The sequence below is a fragment of the Giraffa tippelskirchi genome, chromosome 2 (assembly GCF_054371585.1).
Source record: "Giraffa tippelskirchi isolate mGirTip1 chromosome 2, T2T-mGirTip1v1.2.pri, whole genome shotgun sequence".
Taxonomy (NCBI): domain Eukaryota; kingdom Metazoa; phylum Chordata; class Mammalia; order Artiodactyla; family Giraffidae; genus Giraffa; species Giraffa tippelskirchi.
In genome coordinates this window covers 79,009,726-79,029,512 of record NC_137276.1, presented here as the reverse complement: position 1 = coordinate 79,029,512, position 19,787 = coordinate 79,009,726, and the positions used below count along the sequence as shown (strand labels likewise).

At 39.5% G+C, this 19,787-nt stretch overlaps 1 protein-coding gene across 12 annotated transcripts in view; it reads left to right on the top strand.

Moving 5' to 3' along the window:
• LOC145538004 (uncharacterized) overlaps positions 1–19,787 on the top strand; it is a 34,288-nt gene that overhangs the window by 8,502 nt on the left and 5,999 nt on the right. For 2 of the 12 annotated variants that reach the window (XM_081569198.1, XM_081569201.1), the window contains exons 3-5: positions 12,379–12,551; positions 13,485–13,611; positions 14,100–14,195. In XM_081569198.1, coding sequence (XP_081425324.1) covers positions 13,560–13,611; positions 14,100–14,195 — 148 coding nt within the window. In that variant the 5' untranslated portion in view covers positions 12,379–12,551; positions 13,485–13,559. Of the gene's footprint in view, positions 1–4,013; positions 4,253–9,519; positions 9,772–12,378; positions 12,552–13,459; positions 13,612–14,099; positions 14,196–19,787 lie in introns of those variants that run through there. The other 10 variants (XM_081569193.1, XM_081569195.1, XM_081569200.1 and 7 more) reach the window with 8 other exon arrangements.

Here is a 19,787-nt window from a genome sequence, read left to right as displayed (position 1 = left end):
TTTTCCCCTTCTTTTTGCCATGAAGTGATGGGACCTGATACCATCATCTTAGCTTTTTGAATGTTGAGTTTCAAGCCAGCTTTTTCACTCTCAGGAGACTCTTTATATATAGTGTTGACTCTGATTGAGGGCACGAGAAGGGGGCAGTAGAGGATGAGATGGTTGGATGGCATCATTGACTCAGTGGACATCAGTTTGAGCAAACTCCAGGAGATAGTGAAGGACAGGGAAGCCTGGCGTGCTGCAGTCCGTGGGATCAAAAGAGTTGGACATGACTGAGCAACTGAACAACAACAATAGTACTGAAGAATAAAATGCACACACAAAACAATCATTATAGTATGGAAATGTCTTCTAAGTATGACCAGTAGGATATAGAAAACCTTTTTTTCATCTTTACAGTTTTCCATGTCCTCTAATCCACTGAACAAACGTGGACCTTTTGGTTCCTTTCTGTTGTTTTCTCCACTTCTATTTCATTTATTTCTGCTCTGATCTTGATGATTTCATTCCTTCTACTAATGTTGTGTTTTGTTTTTTTCTACTTTCCCTAGTTGCTTTAGGTATAAAGTTAGAATGTTTGAGTTTTTTTGTTTATTTGCTTCCTGAAGTAAGATTGTATTAACTTTACTCTTAGGATTGCTTTTGTTCCAGCCCATAGGTTATGGATTGTCGTGTTTTCATTGTCATTTGTTTCTAGGTATTCTTTGATTCCTCTTTGATTTCTTCAGTGATCTGTTGATTTAGTAACATTGTTCAGCCACCATGTGTTTGTATTTTTTATATATTTTTCCTGTAATTGATTTCTAATCTTATAGTGTTGTGGTCAAAAAGATGTTAGATCTGATTTCAGCTTTCCTGAATTTAATGAGGCTTGATTAGTGGCCCAGTTCAGTTCAGTCGCTCAGTCATGTCCGACTCTTTGCGACCCCAGATTAGTGGCCCGAGAAGTGATTTATCTTGGAGAATGTTCTGCGTTCACTTGAGAAGAAAGTATATTCTGCTGCTTTTGGATGGAATGTCCTACAAATACCAATTCTGTCTGGTCTAGTATTTCATTTAAGACTTGTGGTTCTGTATTGATTTTCTCTCTGGATGATGTGTTCATTGATGAAAATGGGATATTAAAGTCCCCCACAATTACTGTGTTACTGTCAATATCTCCTTTTATGGCTGATAGATTCTGCCTTAAATATTGAGGTGCTTCTTTGTTGAGTGCATATATACTTACAATTGTTTTAGCTTCTTCTTGGATTGATCCCTTGATTGTTATGTAGTGTCTTGTCTCTTGGTAAAAGTCTTTGTTTTATAGTCTAATTTTGTCTGATAGGAGTATTGCTACACTGGCTTTCTTTTTATTTCCATTTGTTGGAACATCTTTTTCCATCCAGCATCTTTCTGTATGTGTCCCTAGATCTGAAGTGGGTCTCTTGTAGACAGCAGGTATATGGGTCTTAGTTTTGTATCCATTAAGCAAATCTGTATCTTGCTTTGGGCATTTAGTCCATTGACATTTAAGCTATTTGTTGATATGTATGTGCCTGTTGCCATTTTCTGAATATTTTTGGATTTGTTTTTGTAGGTCTTTTTTTCTTTCCTTTCTCTTTGTTCTCTTGTGGTTTGATAACTATCTTTTGTGTTGTGTTAGGGTTCCTTTTTCTTTTTGTGTGTGCATCTGTTGTTTCTTGGTTTGCAGTTCCCATGTGTGTGTGTTTTTTTTAATGTGGTTTCAATATAGTAGTCTATACAAGATTGTTTTAAGTTGCTGGTCTTTCAATTTCAATTTGCAGTCCTCATTTCCTGGATTAGTATTCTCCTTATCTAACAGTTGCTAGCTTTGATATCATATTTGTGTGTGGATGATTTCCTACTTTTACTGTGTTTGCCTTTACTGGTAAGCTTTCCCACTTGTGATTTTCTTGTTTCTAGTTGTGACCTCTTTATTCTACCCTTAGAGAAGTTCCTTTAGCATTTGTTGTAAAGCTGATTTGGTGGTGCTGAATTCTCTGAGCTTTTGTTCATCTGTAAAGCTTTTGATTTCTCTGTCAAATCTGAATGGCAGAGCCTTGTTGAGTATTCTTGGCTATAGATTTTTACCTTTCATTGTTTTAAATAGATCGTGTCACTCCCTTCTGGCCTCTACAGAAGCTCTACAGCTTCTGCGGAAAAATCAGTTTATAACCTTGTGGGGAGTCCTTTGTATATTATTTGTTGCTTTCCCCTTTTTGCTTTTATGTTTTTTTTCTTTTTTTTTTTTTTTATAAATTTATTTATTTTAGTTGGGGGCTAATTACTTTACAATATTGTAATAGTTTTTGCCATACATTGACATGAATCAGCCATGGGTTTACATGTGTTCCCCTTCCTGGACCCCCCACCCACCTCCCTCCCCATCCCATCCTTCTGGATCATCCCATTGCCCCGGCCCTGAGCCCTTGTCACATGCATCGAACATGGAATGGTGTTCTGTTTCACATATGATAATATACATGTTTCAATGCTATTCTCCCAGAACGTCCCACCCTCACCTTCTCCCTCAGAGTCCATAAAATTGTTCCATGCATCTGTGTCTCTTATTCTGTCTCGCATATAGGGTTATCGTTACCATCTTTCAAATTCCATATATATGCATTAGTATACTGTATTGTTGTTTTTCTTTCTGGCTTACTTCACTCTGTATAATGGGCTCCAGTTTCATCCATCTCAGTAGAACCGATTCAAATGTATTTTTTTTAATGGCTGAGTAATATTCCATTGTGTATATGTACCACAGCTTCCTTATCCATTCGTCTGCTGATGGACATCTAGGTTGCTTCCATGTCCTGGCTATTGTAAACAGTATCATTTCACACCAGTCAGAATGGCTGCTATCCAAAAGTCTACAAGCAATAAATGCTGGAGAGGGTGTGGAGAAAAGGGAACCCTCTTACACTGTTGGTGGGAATGCAAACTAGTACAGCCACTATGGAGAACAGTGTGGAGATTCCTTAAAAAACTGGGAATAGAACTGCCATATGACCCAGCAATCCCACTGCTGGGCATATACACCGAGGAAACCAGAATTGAAAGAGACGCGTGTACCCCAATGTTCATCGCAGCACTGTTTACAATAGCCAGGACATGGAAGCAACCTAGATGTCCATCAGCAGACGAATGGATAAGGTTTTTTTCTTTGTATTTAATTTTCGTTAGCTTGATTAACATGTGTCTCAACGTTTTGTTAACGTGTGTTCCTCCTTTTGTTTATCCTGTATGGGACTCTGCTTCCTCCAGTTGGGTGACTGTTTCCTTTTCCATGTTAGGGGAAGAAGTTTTTAGCTATAATCTCTTCAAGTATTTTCTCAGGCCATTTCTTTTTTTTCCTGGGACCCCTGTAATTCAATTGTTGCCTTTAATGTTGTCCCAGAGGTCTCTGGGACTGTCCTTATTTCATTCCTTTTTCTTTATCCTGTTCTGTGGAAGTATTTCTACCACTGTCTTCCAGCTTATTTATTCATTCTTCTGCCTCAGTTATCCTGTTTATTCTTTCTAGTATATTTTTCATTGCAGTTATTATGTTATTCATCTCTGTTCTTTAAATCTTCTAGCTCTTTGTTAAACATATCTTGTATCTTCTTGGTCTGTGCCTCCATTCTTTTTCTGAGATTTTAGATCATCTTTACTATCATTACTGTGAATTATTTTTCAGGTAGATTGCCTTTCTCCTCCTCTTTTAGTTTCTCTTATAGGTCTTTAGGTTGTTCTTTCTTCTGCAGCATATTTCTCTGTCATCTCATTTTCTCTAAGTTTATATGTTTGTGGTCTCCTTTCCTCAGGTTTTAGGATTACTGTTTCTCTTGCTTCTGGTGTCTGGCCCCTGGTGAATGAGGTTGGTCTAGGGACTTGTGCAGGCTTCCTTGTCAGAGGGACTGGTGTGTGCTTTCTGTGGGGTGGAGCTGGGTGTGGTTCCTCTAGTGCACAAGGCTGTGTCAAAGGGTTTGTTTGTGAGGTGGCTGTGAGCACACTATGACTTTAGGCAGTCTGTCTGCTGGTGGGTGCGGCTCTGCTCCTATCTTGTTGGTTTGTTTAGCCTGAGACTTTACAGCACTGGAGCCTGCAGGCTGTTGGTTAGGATCAGATCTTGGTGCCAAAATGGGGACCTAGATGAGTACTCATACCACAGTTCCCTGGGGCCTCCACTACTACTGTTCTTTCCCCCATGGTGAGCTACAGCCAATCCCCACCTTCCCAGGAAACCCTCCAAAACCACTAGGTAGGTCTAGCCCAGGTTCCTGTGGAATTACTGCTTTGAGTTGGGTCACACTGCACAAGACCTTAAGTGCACCTTCCCAGAGTATAGTCTGTTGTTTCCCCCAGCCCTGTGGAGCTCCTGCAAGCCCACTTGCAGCCCCACTGGCCTTCGAGGCTACATGCTCTGGAGATCTTCCTCCCAATGTCAAACCCTCATACAGTCTTGGAAGGCTGTTTTTAACATGGGAATGTCTCCGTGTAGCTTGTGTGGGTTTTAACATTTTTTGGTTCAAGGGCTGTTTTTAGTTTGAATGTGTGCCACCTTGCTCTTCAGCTTACGCTTATCACCTTAAGAGCTGTGACTGATGTTTTGGTGACCACAGCCTCACCTGGATATTGAGTGGAGCCTCCCCTTTGCTCTGTGGTTGTCACTGCCCTCCCTAGCTGTTGGGAGTAGATCTGTTTTTCAGCTGTGTTTCTGATCTGCATTGGTACTGGAGTACTCCCACTGGGAGAGAAGCCACTGAGTATTCCTCTTGTGGAGCTATTCATCTGTGAGCATGCTCTGTTACGTCACCTTTTACCCACTGTCCATGCTCACAGATTATACTGTTGCTGGCACTGCTCACAGCCTCACCTTAACTGTAGGTGTTCTAGCAATTGGCCCTGGCTTCTCTCAGGCCAGTTGTTTTCATCAGGTCACCAGCCTGGATTCACTGAGGTCAGGTCCCAGGTTTGCAGTAATCATGCATCTGGACCCACTGGGACTGCTTATGGGGACAGCTCAGCCCGGCCCATCCCCCACATGTTAGTGCCCCCAGAGCCCACAGCTGCTATAGCTAGACCCATCTCATTTGCAAGAGCTGTTGTATATGTTTAGATGTTCTGTAGGTGCCATGTCTACAAAGTTGGTTCGGGGGAGTAAATCGTTTGTTCATGCATCCAGGCTGGAGGAGAGATTTCAGCTCTTCTTCCTTAGCTGCACAGCCCCTGGGTTTCAGGTGTGGTTTTATCTTCCCCTCTGCATGTGGGGTACCTATAGGCGTCTGCTCCCAGGGCTATCCCAGAGCACCTGAAGCCCTTGCAGGTGGGAAGGGATCAAGGGTGTGTGGGCCCGCCCAGGCAGGAGGGGGCAGAGGTAATGACTAACTGTGGCACACTTGCCCACCAAGTGGGAGGGGCCAGAGGTGGCAACCAGGGCCACACCAGCCCACTCCAGCAGGTACCCCCCTAGTGCCCACAGTGGAAGCAACCAGCATGTGGGGACAGAGGCTACAGTGGTGACTCCTCTCTCTGCATGTCCTTGAACAATGCTGCTTTACTTCTGTGGCAGCCCAGGCTTCTTCCATGAGCATTCCCAGTTATGGAGCGCCTCACGCCCATTCTCAGGCTGCCTCCTTGCAGGCAATACCAGTCCTGTTTCTGGGTCTGCTCTCCAAACACCCTGCTCAGCATCCAGCTGCCATCACACTGGCAGACACATGTCTCCGCCTGGGGCATGCAAAGCTGTGGCACAGACCACCTGTATAGATCTCACTCTGTCCTGCCTGCCACAGAAGAGTGCTATACTTTCCTCCAAACCCCTGAAGCCCCCTTTTTTATTCCAACTGATTCCCCTACCCCCGGTGAGGGAGCTTCCTTGGGTGTGGGAACCTCCTCTCCTGCCTAGGGGCATAGGTCCCCTCCATTTCCACTTTTCATTTTCTTTCTTTGGTCCTACCTGGTTATCTGAGGATTAATCTTGTCCTTACAGGTGTCTGAGGATCTCTGTTAGTGTTCAGCAGGTGCTCTGGGAGAATTGTTCCACTTGTAGATATATTCCTGATGTATTTGTGGGGAGAGATGAACTCCATGTCCTGCTCTGCCATCTTGACTTCTACTTCTCTTTTAGCTTTTTGAGTAAAGTCTTTGTCTAGGAAGTTCAATGTCTGGTCTTCCTCAGGAACATTTCTGTGAGTTTACATTTTTCCTTTGATTGGGCCATACTTTTTTGTTCCTTTGTATGCTTTGTGATTTTGTCATTGAAACATAATGTTGTAATTTTAGAAATTACTTTCTTGCTCTTCTCCAGATTTTTCTGTTTTTGATTGTTGAAGGCTATAGTTACCCATATGACTTTCAGACTGCTTTTGTTTTTGCAAGGTATTTGTCATCATCTGTTGTCACTGAATTCTCTGTTTTTAGCTTGTGTTCAGTTAGTGTTTTGATAGACTGTTCCTCGAAGGCTGGGATGAAAAAAAAAAAAAACTTCCCAAGCAACCACCTTTCCCAGTCTTTGCAAATTGACACAGTGCTGGAGTTATTCTTTAGGACTTAGCACGTCCATGTTCAGCTGCCCTAGCCTTTGTATCCTGCTTCCACTGCATGTAGAGATCAACTAGAGGTACAAGCTTAGATCTTCTGAGGTTTTCCCTAGGAATGCATCCTAACCTGGGTATGACTTTTTAAATTCCCTAGTGTACACAAGTATTTTTGGTTATCTTTATCTCCCAAAAAAGAAACTATCCCCAACATTCTTCCCCAGGCTTTAGGTAACCTATTGTATGTCTCTAGTAGCCTTTTGCCCAGGTAGCTATGGGTTTTTCTTTGGTCTTAAAATGTTTTTGAACAATGCCTACTGGTTTTCTGCCTGGACTGAATTCTTTCTGATTTGCAATATTAATTTCAGACATATAACATAATTTGGTATTTGTATATATTTCAAAATTCTAAACAAGATGTGATTTTTTTTTTAGCAGGTTTTACTCTCTCCCCCTCTCATATCCCATGTTTTATAGAGATCATTTTAATGGTTTCTTTACATGTTGAATATTAACATTTTTTCTATTCTTAAAAAATGGAATGCTAATAAGTTAGACTTGCTTGAAGTATTCAGGTTATTTTGTTGTTGCAATATCAAAAGTAATTTGTGAGAACAGTTCTTGACCTGTAGAAGAACTGTAATTGAAGAATGACCATGTGTGAGGCCCTGCAGGTACTATCCCTTTATTAGCTCATATAATTCCAGTGCTTTTTTATATCATTTTAGAGGTGATGAATGGTAGTCAACAAAAGGTTATATGTGGAAGGTAGATGGAGTGATTTATTCAAAGGAACACTGAAAATGGTTGAGACTTTTTACCTGGGTTTGAGCCCACTGCAATAAAGGACAGTGTTCTTGTTTTGTCTTTTATTGCAGATTTTATCATCTCATTTTAGGTTGCCTAAATTTCAGCACTTCTCTTTATATAAATACTTTGTTTATTGGTGGAACAATGCCACTTCTCTTGTTTTGGGGCAGCTCAGCCTGAGTCCTCAGCCTGCGGCATTGTCCATGGTCATTATGGAGGGATGCTTTGGGTACATGTACTTCTCACAAAGTTGACAGTCTTATGCCACCTGTTCAGTAAACAGAACCACTTCCCTTCCATTTATAACCCTGATAACTGTCTTCTCTGGCTTTACTGGAAACTAGTTAATGCTGATCTCTTACATTCTCACTTATTTCTTGTCATGTATTTCTCATTCTTGGATTCTGCTGTTTTGATAGAGTATATTCTGGAATAATTTTGTAAAACAGGCTCAGGGATGTATGGTTTAAATTTTATCATATACTTGTTTTTCTTTGTTGTATGAATGGCTTTTTGGCTGGATATATAATTCTGGGCAGGAAAAAAAAAAGTAATTGTCTTCAGAAAATTGTAAGCATCTCTCTTCCTTTCCTTTGTTACTGATTTTTGCTGAGGATGAATCAGGTATCAGTTTGATTCTCATTTCTTTGCAGTCAGTCATTACTTGTTTACTTTCATAGAAGTTTAAGGATTTTTAACTGGATTTCAGAAATTTCATCAGGTGGAGCTACATACACATTTTAATTTTTTTCCAGAAGCCCTCCTTTGTATTCAGTGTCTTTTAAGTCTGAAGATTCGTCTGTCTCTTTGGGCGTATGTGCTGTTATTTCTTTTTTTCTTTCCTCTATCCTATGTGGTCTGTCCTAAGATTTCTTTTAGAGTGGTATTTATCTCTGGATTCATTCACATTTTATAAACTCTTCATTATTTTTCTGATTTTTATTTTGAGAGACAATTTTGTATTCTTTGTCAAGTTCATTTTCTAGTAGCCTTTTGAGAGCATTTATCTTACGGTTCCACAATTTAAGCAAATATGAACATTTTCAAGTACTCTCTTTTCTCTCTGATGGATTCTTATAGACAGCTGTTCTCATTTTATGTGGAAGCAATATTCTTTTGAGTATCTTCGAGTATCCTTTTTTTGGCCATGCCACACAGCTTGTGGGACAGTAGTTCTCTAACCAGGGATTGAACTCAGCCACGGCAGTGAAAGCACTGAGTCCTAACCACTGGATCACCAGAGAAGTCCCTCTTTGAGGATTCTGTTTAGAATATTTCACTGCTTACCCTTATTTTTGTACTTCCCCCTCCCTTACTCTTCAATCATTCTGTTCATTCTGATGGCTTACTTTTAATGCTTTGGTTCTCCCTACTTGTTTGATAAGTCTTCATTTTCTTTTCATACTTCTCTATGAAGATCTAGTTTGATTAGCATTGGTAACTATGGCAAAGTGAATGGTTAGTTAAGGATGTAGATGTGGATGTTTCTTACCACAAGGTTCTGTGGGTAATGACTAGGGATAGACACAGAGGACTTTCCTTCAGGCCAGGCAGGCAAGCAGGAGGTCCCCCTTCAGTTCCTGAAATGGAGGGTGATGTGTCCTGAAATTAGAGCACTAAGGTCTGTTGGTTTGTTCTTTTTAATGACTCTGATTCTGTCTGGTTATATCTGTTCATATATTTGTTTGGATTCGTGATATAAGTGAAATCATACGTTATTTGTCTTTCTCTGTATTATTTATCTCACTTGGCACAGCACCCACTTGGTACATCCATGTCCTTCTCTCTCTCACTTGTTTCACTTAGCATGGTACTCTCTAGGTACATCCATGATACCATTCTAATGACAGAAAGGGAAGAGGAACTAAAGAGCCTCTCAATGAGGGTGGTCTGTAGAGGAGAGTTAAAAAGCTGGCTTGAAACTCAACATTCAAAAAACTAAGATCATGGCATCCAGTCCCATCACTTCATGGCAAATAGAAGAGGAAAAAGTGGAAGCAGTAACAGATTTTATTTTCTTGGGCTCCAAAATCACTGTGGACAGTGACTATAGCCACGGAATTAAAAAACCATGTACTTCTTGGAAGGAAAGCTATGAGAAACCTAGACAGCATATTAAAAAGCAGAGATATCACTTTTCTGACAAAGATCCATATAGTCAAAGCTATGGTTTTTCCAGTGGTCATATATGGATGTGAGATGTGGACCATAAAGAAGGCTGAGGGATGAAGAATTGATGCTTTTGAACTGTGGTGTTGGAGAAGACTCTTGAGAGTCCCTTGGACTGCAAGGAGATCCAACCAGTCCATCCTAAAGGAGATCAACTCTGAATATTCATTGGAAGGACTGTTGCTGAAGCTCCAATACTTTGGCCACCTGATGCAAACCCCCAACTCACTGAAAAAGACCCTGATGCTGGGCAAGATTGAAGGCAAGGTGGGGGTGGGAGCACAGGGTGATATGGTTGAATGGCATCACTGACTCAATGGACATGAATTTGAGCAAACTCCAGGACAGGGGACCCTGGCGTGCTGCAGTCCACAGGGTCAGAAAGAGTCAGACATGACTTAGCAACTGAACCACAACATTATGGTGGACTGAAGTTTGAAGAGTTGTATTTCTTAGTTAACTTGACTTTGGGCAGAATTGTCCATATTGTCCATATACACTCATCCCTTGGTATCTGCTGGGGGTTGGTTCTAGATACCTCCCAAAGATATAAAAATCTGCAGATGCACAAGTTCCATACATAAAATGGTGTAATATTTGCATATAACCTACTACATCATGCCATGTACTTATAAATTTTTCCCAGTTTTACATGCCATGTACTTATAAATTTTTCCCAGTTTTACTGAGACGTGATAGACATATAGCACGTATGTTTAAGGTATACAATATAATGATTTGACTTACATCATGAAATGATTACCACATTAGGCTAAGTGAATCTCCATCATCTCATGGGTATAACACTAAAGGAATAAAAAAAAAAGTTTTTTTCCTTTTGATGAGAACTCAGGATTGTCTGCTCTCAATTTTCATTTAATAACATATAGCAGTGTAAATTATCTTTATCAGCTGTACTTAATCCGTAGTGCTTATTTTATAACTGAAAGTTTTTACATTTTATCTACCTTCATCTAATTCCTCCCTCCCCAACTGCTGCCTCTTGGTAGCCAGAAACTGTTTTATGTTTCTACTGGCCATCTGTATGTTTTCTTTAGAAAAATGTCTGTTCAAGTCCCTGCCCATTTTTAACTGCTGTTTTTTTTTTGTTTTTTTTTTTATGTCAAGCTGTATGAGTTCTTTATACATGTTGGATATTAACCCCTTATTGGATATATTATTTACAAATGTCTTTTCCCATTCATTAGGCCGCTTTTTCATTTTGTTGATAGTTGTCTTCAATGTACAAATGCTTTTTAGTCTGACCTAGTCCATATCTGGTAGTTTTTGCTTTTGTTTCCCTTGTTTGAGTATAATGTCCAAAACATTGCTAAGACTAATGTTAAAGAGAAGGTACTGCCTATAGGTCTTGAGGGGGCAGGGGTTATTAGCTTTATTTTTTGGGGGGGGGGGGACATGGCTTGCAGAATCTTAGCTCCCTGACTGGGGTTTGAACCCGGGCCCCCTGCCATGGAAGCACACAGTCATAACCACTGGAATGCCAAGGAAATCCCCTGCCTATGTTTTCTAGAAGTTTCATGGTTTCAGGTTTTACATTTAAGTCTTTAATCCATTTTGAGTTTTACTTTTTATGGTGTGAGCATGTAGTCCAGTTTTCCCAGCATGATTTATTGAAGCTGTCATTCCCCCATTATATATTCTTGCCTCCTTTGTGACAGGTCCTCTCATATACTTTAAATTGTTTCTAGATTACTTACAATACCAAATACGATGTAAGTACTATTTAAATAGTATGTAGTTGTAAGTAGTTGCTGGTGTGTGACAAATTCAGTTTTGCCTTTTGGAACTTTCTAGTTTTTTTCCCCCAAATATTTTCAGTTCGTGGTTGGTTTAATCTGTGGATGTGGACCCTGTTCATATGGAGGGCCAACTATATAGAGAGCTTTTTTTTTAAGTGTCCCAACTTCATAGAATGGCTGCTCTTCAACTTTGCTCTTCATTAACTGCTGGATCTCCACAGAATAAGGGAGACACTAAAATGCCCTAGCAGTCAGCTGTCAGTTATTTTGCCATTAGTCTTACCACCTACACTGACCCCTAGCCCTGGATGGAGGGCTTAGAGCTTGATGGTCACTGGCTGTGGTTGGAAGCTCCCACGTCTGTGCTTATATAACTTGTAGGTACCATGCTTGTAGTTTCTCTCTGTCTTACTATCTGCTCATATCATCTAGAAGTTGAGTAAAATTGCCTTCCAGTATATTCTGTTATTTGCACATTTATCTTTATTGTTTCTTCCACTTATATTGCTGGAGGCATCAGAGGCTTCAGAAGTAGATGTGTTTTAAGTCTGCCATCTTTAATTGGAAGTGTCAGTTATTTGTGAAACTGTGTTACTTGTGAAACTGTTACTTATTATTTCCTACTATTCTCCTGTCATTTGGTTCTGTTCTTACATTTCAAAAAATTTCCTCTTGGCTTTCATAGCCTATTTTTCTTTTTTCTAGCCCTATTTTTTTTTTTTCTATCAGCCACTCAAATATTGGTATTCCTTCATATTCTGTGCTGGCATTTCTTTCTTTCCTTATTTCCTCTGTGACCATCTGATTCACTCTGGTGACCCCAGTGACATGGAGTTGCCATTTTCACCCAAGTTTTTTTTTCATACTAGAGCTCTTTCCTCTTTTCCAGAATCATCTGTCCAACCTTCCAGTTGATATTCTACTTCCACGTTCTGTTTGTTTGGTGTACTGTATGTCTAGCATCTGTTTCATTTCACTGTGCGTCTACCCTGCTCTTCCTTTTGTTTCCCCAGACTTGAGGAGGCTTCCAGAACCTCTAACAAAGATCATGCAGACCCTCTGAGAGTAACTCTTTCTCTCTCCCTTTGTTCACCAAATTGTCTGTTTAGCCTCTCTGCTGCTGCTGCCCCCTTACTATAGGTGATCCAGCTCCAACAGTGCTCTCCAGCACAGTCTCCACACCACTTTGGGATCATTGCTTCCTCAGCAACAGTTAGTTTAAGTGGGACTGAATTGTGTGTTTCCATTTCACCATTCCTGCTATTCACAGCAATGACCTGGGGTGAGTAGAGGTTGGGGGGAGAGGGAGGCTGTGCCCCAAGGGAGTGTGCAAGATAACTGTGTGTTGTCACATACTGTCTATCCTTTAGGACACAGGAAGAAAATATTAGCTTATTTCGATTTTTATCTGGAAAATAAGAACAGAATTAAGTTCTTGTATGTGAATTGATAATATTTAATTTATAGAGAAATAAAATAGTGGTTGCTCAAGAATTTTATGGATTAGGTTGAGTGATGAAATATCTGGAGATCACCAACAGAATTTAAGCCAAATATATTCCCTGGTTTCCTTCCCCTAAACCTTCTCCCCCTGCCTCTGCAGCCTTCATCTCATCACAGCTTCAGACTTGCTCTCCTGTCCTGTTGTGCAGTCCATTGGCTTGCTACACATTTTCTTTTTTAGCAGTTTTGCCATGTATTTGCAAAGAAACTATTATTTCTATTTAAGCACTGGCAGTTTTATCTGCTCAGTGAAATCCAGAGTTGCTGACACTCTCACATGAACTTGCATAGCATCCCTTTATGATCTGTCTGCATTGCATGTATTTGTGATATGAATCCTTTAAGTTATGGTAGGTATGTCTTGATATGTTTGCTTATGAGAGTAAGTTCTTTGAGACTAGGAAGACTAAATTATTCAACTTGGAATTCTCAAAAACTAGGACAGTTTCAGTCACCTAAAGGCATGCGGGTATTTTTCCATGAAGTAATAAACCAATTTGCCAATGGTATCTCTCCCATGGTTTCTTTTGTTTAATCACAAAGTGTAATACTATATACACTTTAACACCAAAGTGTAAGCTACATAGTGAAGATCCTTTGTTAACATTTTTACAGGAAAATGGTAAGAATTAGTCTTTAAACTCTTTTTCTTCCCCCACATCAATCACCTGATTCTCACCCCTGGAGACTGAGCCGAAGTGTGGTTTTCTAGGGATCGTTGTCATTCAGGGATGTGACTGTGGGCTTCACTCAGGAGGAGTGGCAGCACCTGGACCCAGCTCAGAGGATGCTGTACAGGGACGTGATGCTGGAGAACTACAGCCACCTCATCTCAGTGGGTAGGTAACACTTGTCTCCCATGTAGACTACCAGTGTACCTGTCCTTTCCTACTTATAGAAACTTGTGGGATTTCTGTAGACTAAAATAATACTTAGGTTTGGGATTTAGAGACCAAAGACAGTTTATCCCTTTTGAGTACCAGAAACAATATGCTGTCCTCTGCCTATGCAGAGTCGTGTCCAACTCTTTGTGACCCCATGGACTATAGCCCTCCAGGCTCCTCTGTCCATGGAATTCTCCAGATAGGAACACTGGAATGGGTTGCCATTCCCTTCTCCAGGGGATCATCCCAATCCAGGGATCAAACCCCAGTCTCCCACATTGCAGGCTGATTCTTTATTTTCTGAGCCACCAGGGAAGCCACCTCTGCCCCATAGTAGGATTAAATGAGCTTTCTTTAATTGTATATTCTTTGAAATACACTGTCCTGCTCCTTCAAAGGCCCTGACACTTATTTGTTTCAAGTCATATAATCCTCATTCACAGGGTACTGTATCCCTAAGCCAGAAGTTATCCTCAAATTGGAGCAAGGAGAGGAGCCATGGATATTAGAGGAAGAGTGCTCAAGTCAGAGTGTCCCAGGTGAGTGAGTCAGTGGGAGTATAAGCCACATGGTGTTTAGAAGAAAATAATCTCTGAACTAACGCTTTGTGATCTTAAGACCACTGAAAGGGTCTTCAGGAATCGTGTTTTTGTGGCTGTGGACCTTTGGAATGCACATTAACATGGCTCAAATATCCAGTGTCATTGAATCATATGTATCTTCCCAGTGTCAAAATGGTGGTATCTCTTTTAAGGTATAAATTATATAATGAGTTAAATGCAGATGTTTAAGCATTCAAGTAAATAAAATATTCTATACAGAGATGCCCGTATATCAATCATGATGAACATATGGAACAATTTTTTAAGCACCCCAGGAGGCCACCTGGTGTTGTCCTCCCAGTAAGTAACACTGCCCCCTTCTATTAGCATAGATCATGTTTGCCTGTTTTTAACTTCAGATAACTATAGTCATACAGTATGTACTGTATGTAAATGTATGTGCACTATGTATATATTATATAATGTGTCTGCCTTCTTTGGATCAGCACTGTTTGTCATACACGTCGTGTATCAGTAATTTATTGCTTTGCAGTGTTCCATTGTGACTATTCCAGAACTCATCCCTCCATTCTATTACTGAAACGTAATTGGGGTAATATATTTGAAACACTTGTTTTTAAACATTTATTCTGAATTTTGCAGTATTTGAAAAGTAGTATTATTTATACTTTTTAATTAGTTGATTACAGTATTAGTTTCAGGTGAACAACATAGTGATTCAATATTTTTGCAAATTATACTCCATTATAAGTTATTGCAAGACAATGCATAAATTTCTCTGTGCTATCCAGTATATCCTTGTTGCTTATCTGTTTTATACATAACAGTTTATTAAATCAGACCCCTAATTTGTCCCTCCACCCTTCAGTCTCCCCTTAAGTAACTGTAAGTTTGTTTTCTGTTTTGCATATACACTCATTTTTGTAAGATGAGTCAAAAGAGCATTATTTCATGATGATTTTTATAATATTTCTTAAATACCAAAGTGGTTCAGTTTGGACCACTGAAGCCTTTTGGGTCTGAAGTTATTGTTGTGGAGGTTTTCAGAGTGTTAAATTGTATATATTTATTTTTGTCAATATCATAAATACAGTACATATAGATTCTACAAACTACTAACTATGTGGTCTGACATACCTACTCTCTTGGTGCAATTGAGAGAGAAGCCAGGAGTCCTACACAGACACACAAAGTTGGTATTGCAGGTGAAGAACACTAACAATGAATCTGAGCATGGTTCTGTAGAAGGGAGAGGTAGCTCTCCCTCTCCTCTTTTAAGAGAAGAGAGAGAAGATTTGGAGTCTTTCTCTTAACTTTTTGGTATACAGATTTCTTCAGGGGAAAGGAAAAAAAACACTGTCTCCAGCCTTATACCAAAGATTGCATCAGGGTCCCAGGTTTCAGCACCCCCACTGAAATGTAGATCTCTCAAGCATTCTATCCGTATGTAATAAATTACTCTCCAAAATTTAGGTTCTAACTGTGCAGCAAAGTAAAATTATATTTTGTAGAATCCTACAGTGCCACTCATTTTACTTCTCCATAGGTGACTTCTGGCCAGTTTTTCTATATAATGTGCCATTCCTCGTTTTGTTTTAGCCTTTAACAGTGAAGGTTTTACCTGGCCTAGCTGTACCCAGGTGAAGCAGGATACATTAGTATTTTGCCCACACTGTGCCTTGAACTGCAATAAAGAAGTCAGTGGCACATTTTGCTGTCTGTACAACTCTGGCCAGTCATGAAGCTGGTTTAAATGGCTTCTAGGCTGAGGCAGGCTCATGAATCTCTTCAGCTAAATTCAAGAACAAATTTTACACCTCTAATGGAGTAACCACACTATAGGAAACCTGCTTACAGACTGCATATCTGAAGTTTCTTTCACTATCAGGGGCTTGCACAAATACTTGAATATTTCTGATAACTATCCCTGTTATCAGAGGGCTCACACTCAAAGGAAATATTAATGCCAAACTTTCACACACATAAGCATAATCCCAGATTATGCTTGTCTTTTTCTTTCTTTTTTTTTTTTCACAGGATGTCTGGTAGATTCCAAGTGACCAACCAAAAGTAGGTGCAATAGGATAGAGACCCACTGTCAGCTTCTAATGGGTCAGGCAACAGATTTTAACAGGAACTCATTAGCAAACTCAGCATTACTTTCCCAAAAGGCATCTCCCAAAGTAGCTCCATCTGAAGACCACCTTGGTCATGTGGTCTCCTTTGTATACTACCTTCCCTGAGAATCTAAGCCTCTTAATGCCCCCACAGGCAAAAACTATCCATCACGGGAACTTGTTCCATCTCTGGTAGTGTAAGATTCTAGGCATGAGTTCCATCTCTGGTAGTGTAAGATTCTAGGCATGAACACTAAATTTTCACCCACAAAAACTTCTTTCCCGGATTGGGATGACTTTCTCTAGAGTTTAGGCCAAATTGATTTCTACCATATAGTCTCATGTAGTATCCACAAAACAACACAAAGCTGTTTTTAAAAATTACCCTTTTGAGTGATGTCACCATCATAATAGTTGAGATATTTGTTTCGTTATTTGCCTTCAACCTACAAGCAGTTATACATCTGTGAACCACCAAATCCCTCTGCCCAACACACCAGAAAGTTCCACACCTCTATACATCTAAAGGTGGGTGTGCTGGAACACACAGAGAAGGCAGAAGTAGGGGGACAGTGAGGAGTGGATGACAGTACATGAAAAAGCAATTTATGGGGGATAAACAGCTGGGCTTACCTAGAGAAAAATATATTCATTCTACATTTGTAAAATGATGGCTAAAAAACTGTTTCAGTGATACTTAAACCCTTCAGAATAAAAATTATTTTCCAAAAACATCTCACACAACTCAACAAAATATTGGCAGAAGAGCTAAATAGATATCTCTCCAAAAAATATATCCAGATGGAGAACAGGCACATGAAAAGATGCTCAACATTGCTAATTATTAGAGAAATACAAATCAAAACTATAATGAGGTATTACCTCACACCAGTAAGAATGGCTACCATCAAAAAGTCTACAAACAATAAATGCTGGAGAGGGTTTGGAGAAAAGGGAACCCTCCTACCTACACTATTGGTGTGACTATAAATTGATACAGTCTCTATGGGGAACAGTATGGAGGTTCCTTAAAAAATAGAACTACCCTATGATCCAGCAATCCCACTCCTGGGTATGTATTCAGAGAAAACTAATTCAAAAAGAAACAGGTACCCCAGTGTTCACTGCAGCAATATTTATAATAGTCAAGACATGGAAGTAACCTGAATGTCCACTGACAAAGAAATGGATAAAGATGTGATACATATATACAATGAAAAATATTTCATATTTTTCAGCCATAAAAAAGAAGGAAAAATACCATTTTTAGGAATATGGATTGACCTAGGGATTATCATACTAAGTAAGTCAGGAAGACAAATACCATATGATATCACTTTTGTGCAGAATCTAAAATACGACACAAATGAGCTTATCTATGAAACAAACACAGAGAACATACTTGTGACTGCCAAAGAGAGAGAGGGATGGGGAAGGGATGCAATGGAAGTTTTGAATTAGCAGATAGAAACTATTATATGTAGAATAAATACCAAGGCCCTAATTCAGTATGGTGTAATAAACTACAATGGAAATGAATATGAAAATATGTATTAAAAGCAGCAAGGGAAAAACAACAAATAACACACAAGGGGATCCCCATAAGGATAACAGCTGATCTTTCAATAGAAACCCTTCAGGCTAGAAGGGAATGGCAGGACATACTTAAGAGTAATGAAAGAGAATAATCTACAACACAGATTACTGTACCCAGCAAGGATCTCATTCAGATATGAAGGAGAATTCAAAAGCTTTACAGACAAGCAAGAGCTGAGGGAATTCAGCACCACCAAACCAGTTCTCCAACAAATGCTAAAGGATCTTCTCTAAACAGGAAACACAGAAAGGATGTTTCAACACGAACTCAAAACAACAAAGTAAATGGCAACGGGATCATACTTATCAATAATTACCTTAAATGTAAATGGGTTGAATGCCCCAACCAAAAGACAAAGGCTGGCTGAATGGATACAAAAACAAGACCCCTATATATGCTGTCTACAAGAGACCCACCTCAAAACTAGGGACACACACAGGCTGAAAGTGAAGGGATGGAAAAACATATTTCATGCAAACGGAGACCAAAAGAAAGCAGGAGTCGCAATACTCATTTCAGATAAAATAGACTTTAAAATAAAGGCTGTGAAAAGGGACAAAGAAGGACACTACATAAAGATCAAAGGATCAATCCAAGAAGAAGTAACAATCATAAATACATATGCACCCAACATAGGAGCACCACAATATATAAGGCAAATACTAACAAGTATGAAAGGGGAAATTAACAATAACACAATAATAGTGGGAGACTTTAATACTCCACTCACACATATGGATAGATCAACTAAACAGAAAATTAACAAGGAAACACAAACTTTAAATGATACAATAGCCAAATTAGATTTAATTGATATTTACAGGACTTTCCACCCCAAAACAATCAATTTCACCTTTTTCTCAAGTGCACATGGGACTTTCTCCAGGATAGATCACATCCTGGGCCATAAATCTAGCCTTGGTAAATTCCAAAAAATTGAAATCCTCCCAGCCATCTTCTCTGACCACAATGCAGAAAGATTAGACCTCAATTACAGGAAAAAAACTATTAAAAATTCCAACATATGGAGGCTAAACAACACGCTTCTGAATAACCAACATGCTTCTGAATAACCAACAAATCACGGAAGAAATCAAAAAAGAAATCAAATTATGCATAGAAACGAATGAAAATGAAAACACGACAACCCAAAACCTATTGGACACTGTAAAAGCAATGCTAAGGGGAAGGTTCATAGCAATACAGGCGTACCTCAAGAAACAAGAAAAAAATCAAATAAATCAACTAACTCTACACCTAAAGCAACTAGAGAAGGAAGAAATGAAGAACCCCAGGGTCAGTAGAAGGAAAGAAATCTTAAAAATTAGGGCAGAAATAAATGCAAAAGAAACAAAAGAGACCATAGCAAAAATCAACAAAACTAAAAGCTGGTTTTTCAAGAAGATAAACAAAATTGACAAGCCATTAGCCAGACTCATCAAGAAACAAAGGAAGAAGAATCAGATCAACAAAATCAGAAATGAAAATGGAGAGATCACAACAGACTCCACAGAAATACAAAGGACCATAAGAGACTACTACCAACAGCTATATGCCAATAAAATGGACAGCTTGGAAGAAATGGACAAATTCTTAGAAAAGTATAACTTTCCAAAACTGAACCAGGAAGAAATAGAAGATCTTAACAGACCCATCACAAGCATGGAAATCGAAACTGTAATCAGAAATCTTCCAGCAAACAAAAGCCCAGGACCAGACGGCTTCACAGCGGAATTCTACCAAAAATTTAGAGAAGAGCTAACACCTATCCTACTCAAACTCTTCCAGAAAATTGCAGAAGATGGTAAACTTCCAAACTCATTCTATGAGGCCACCATCACCCTAATTCCAAAA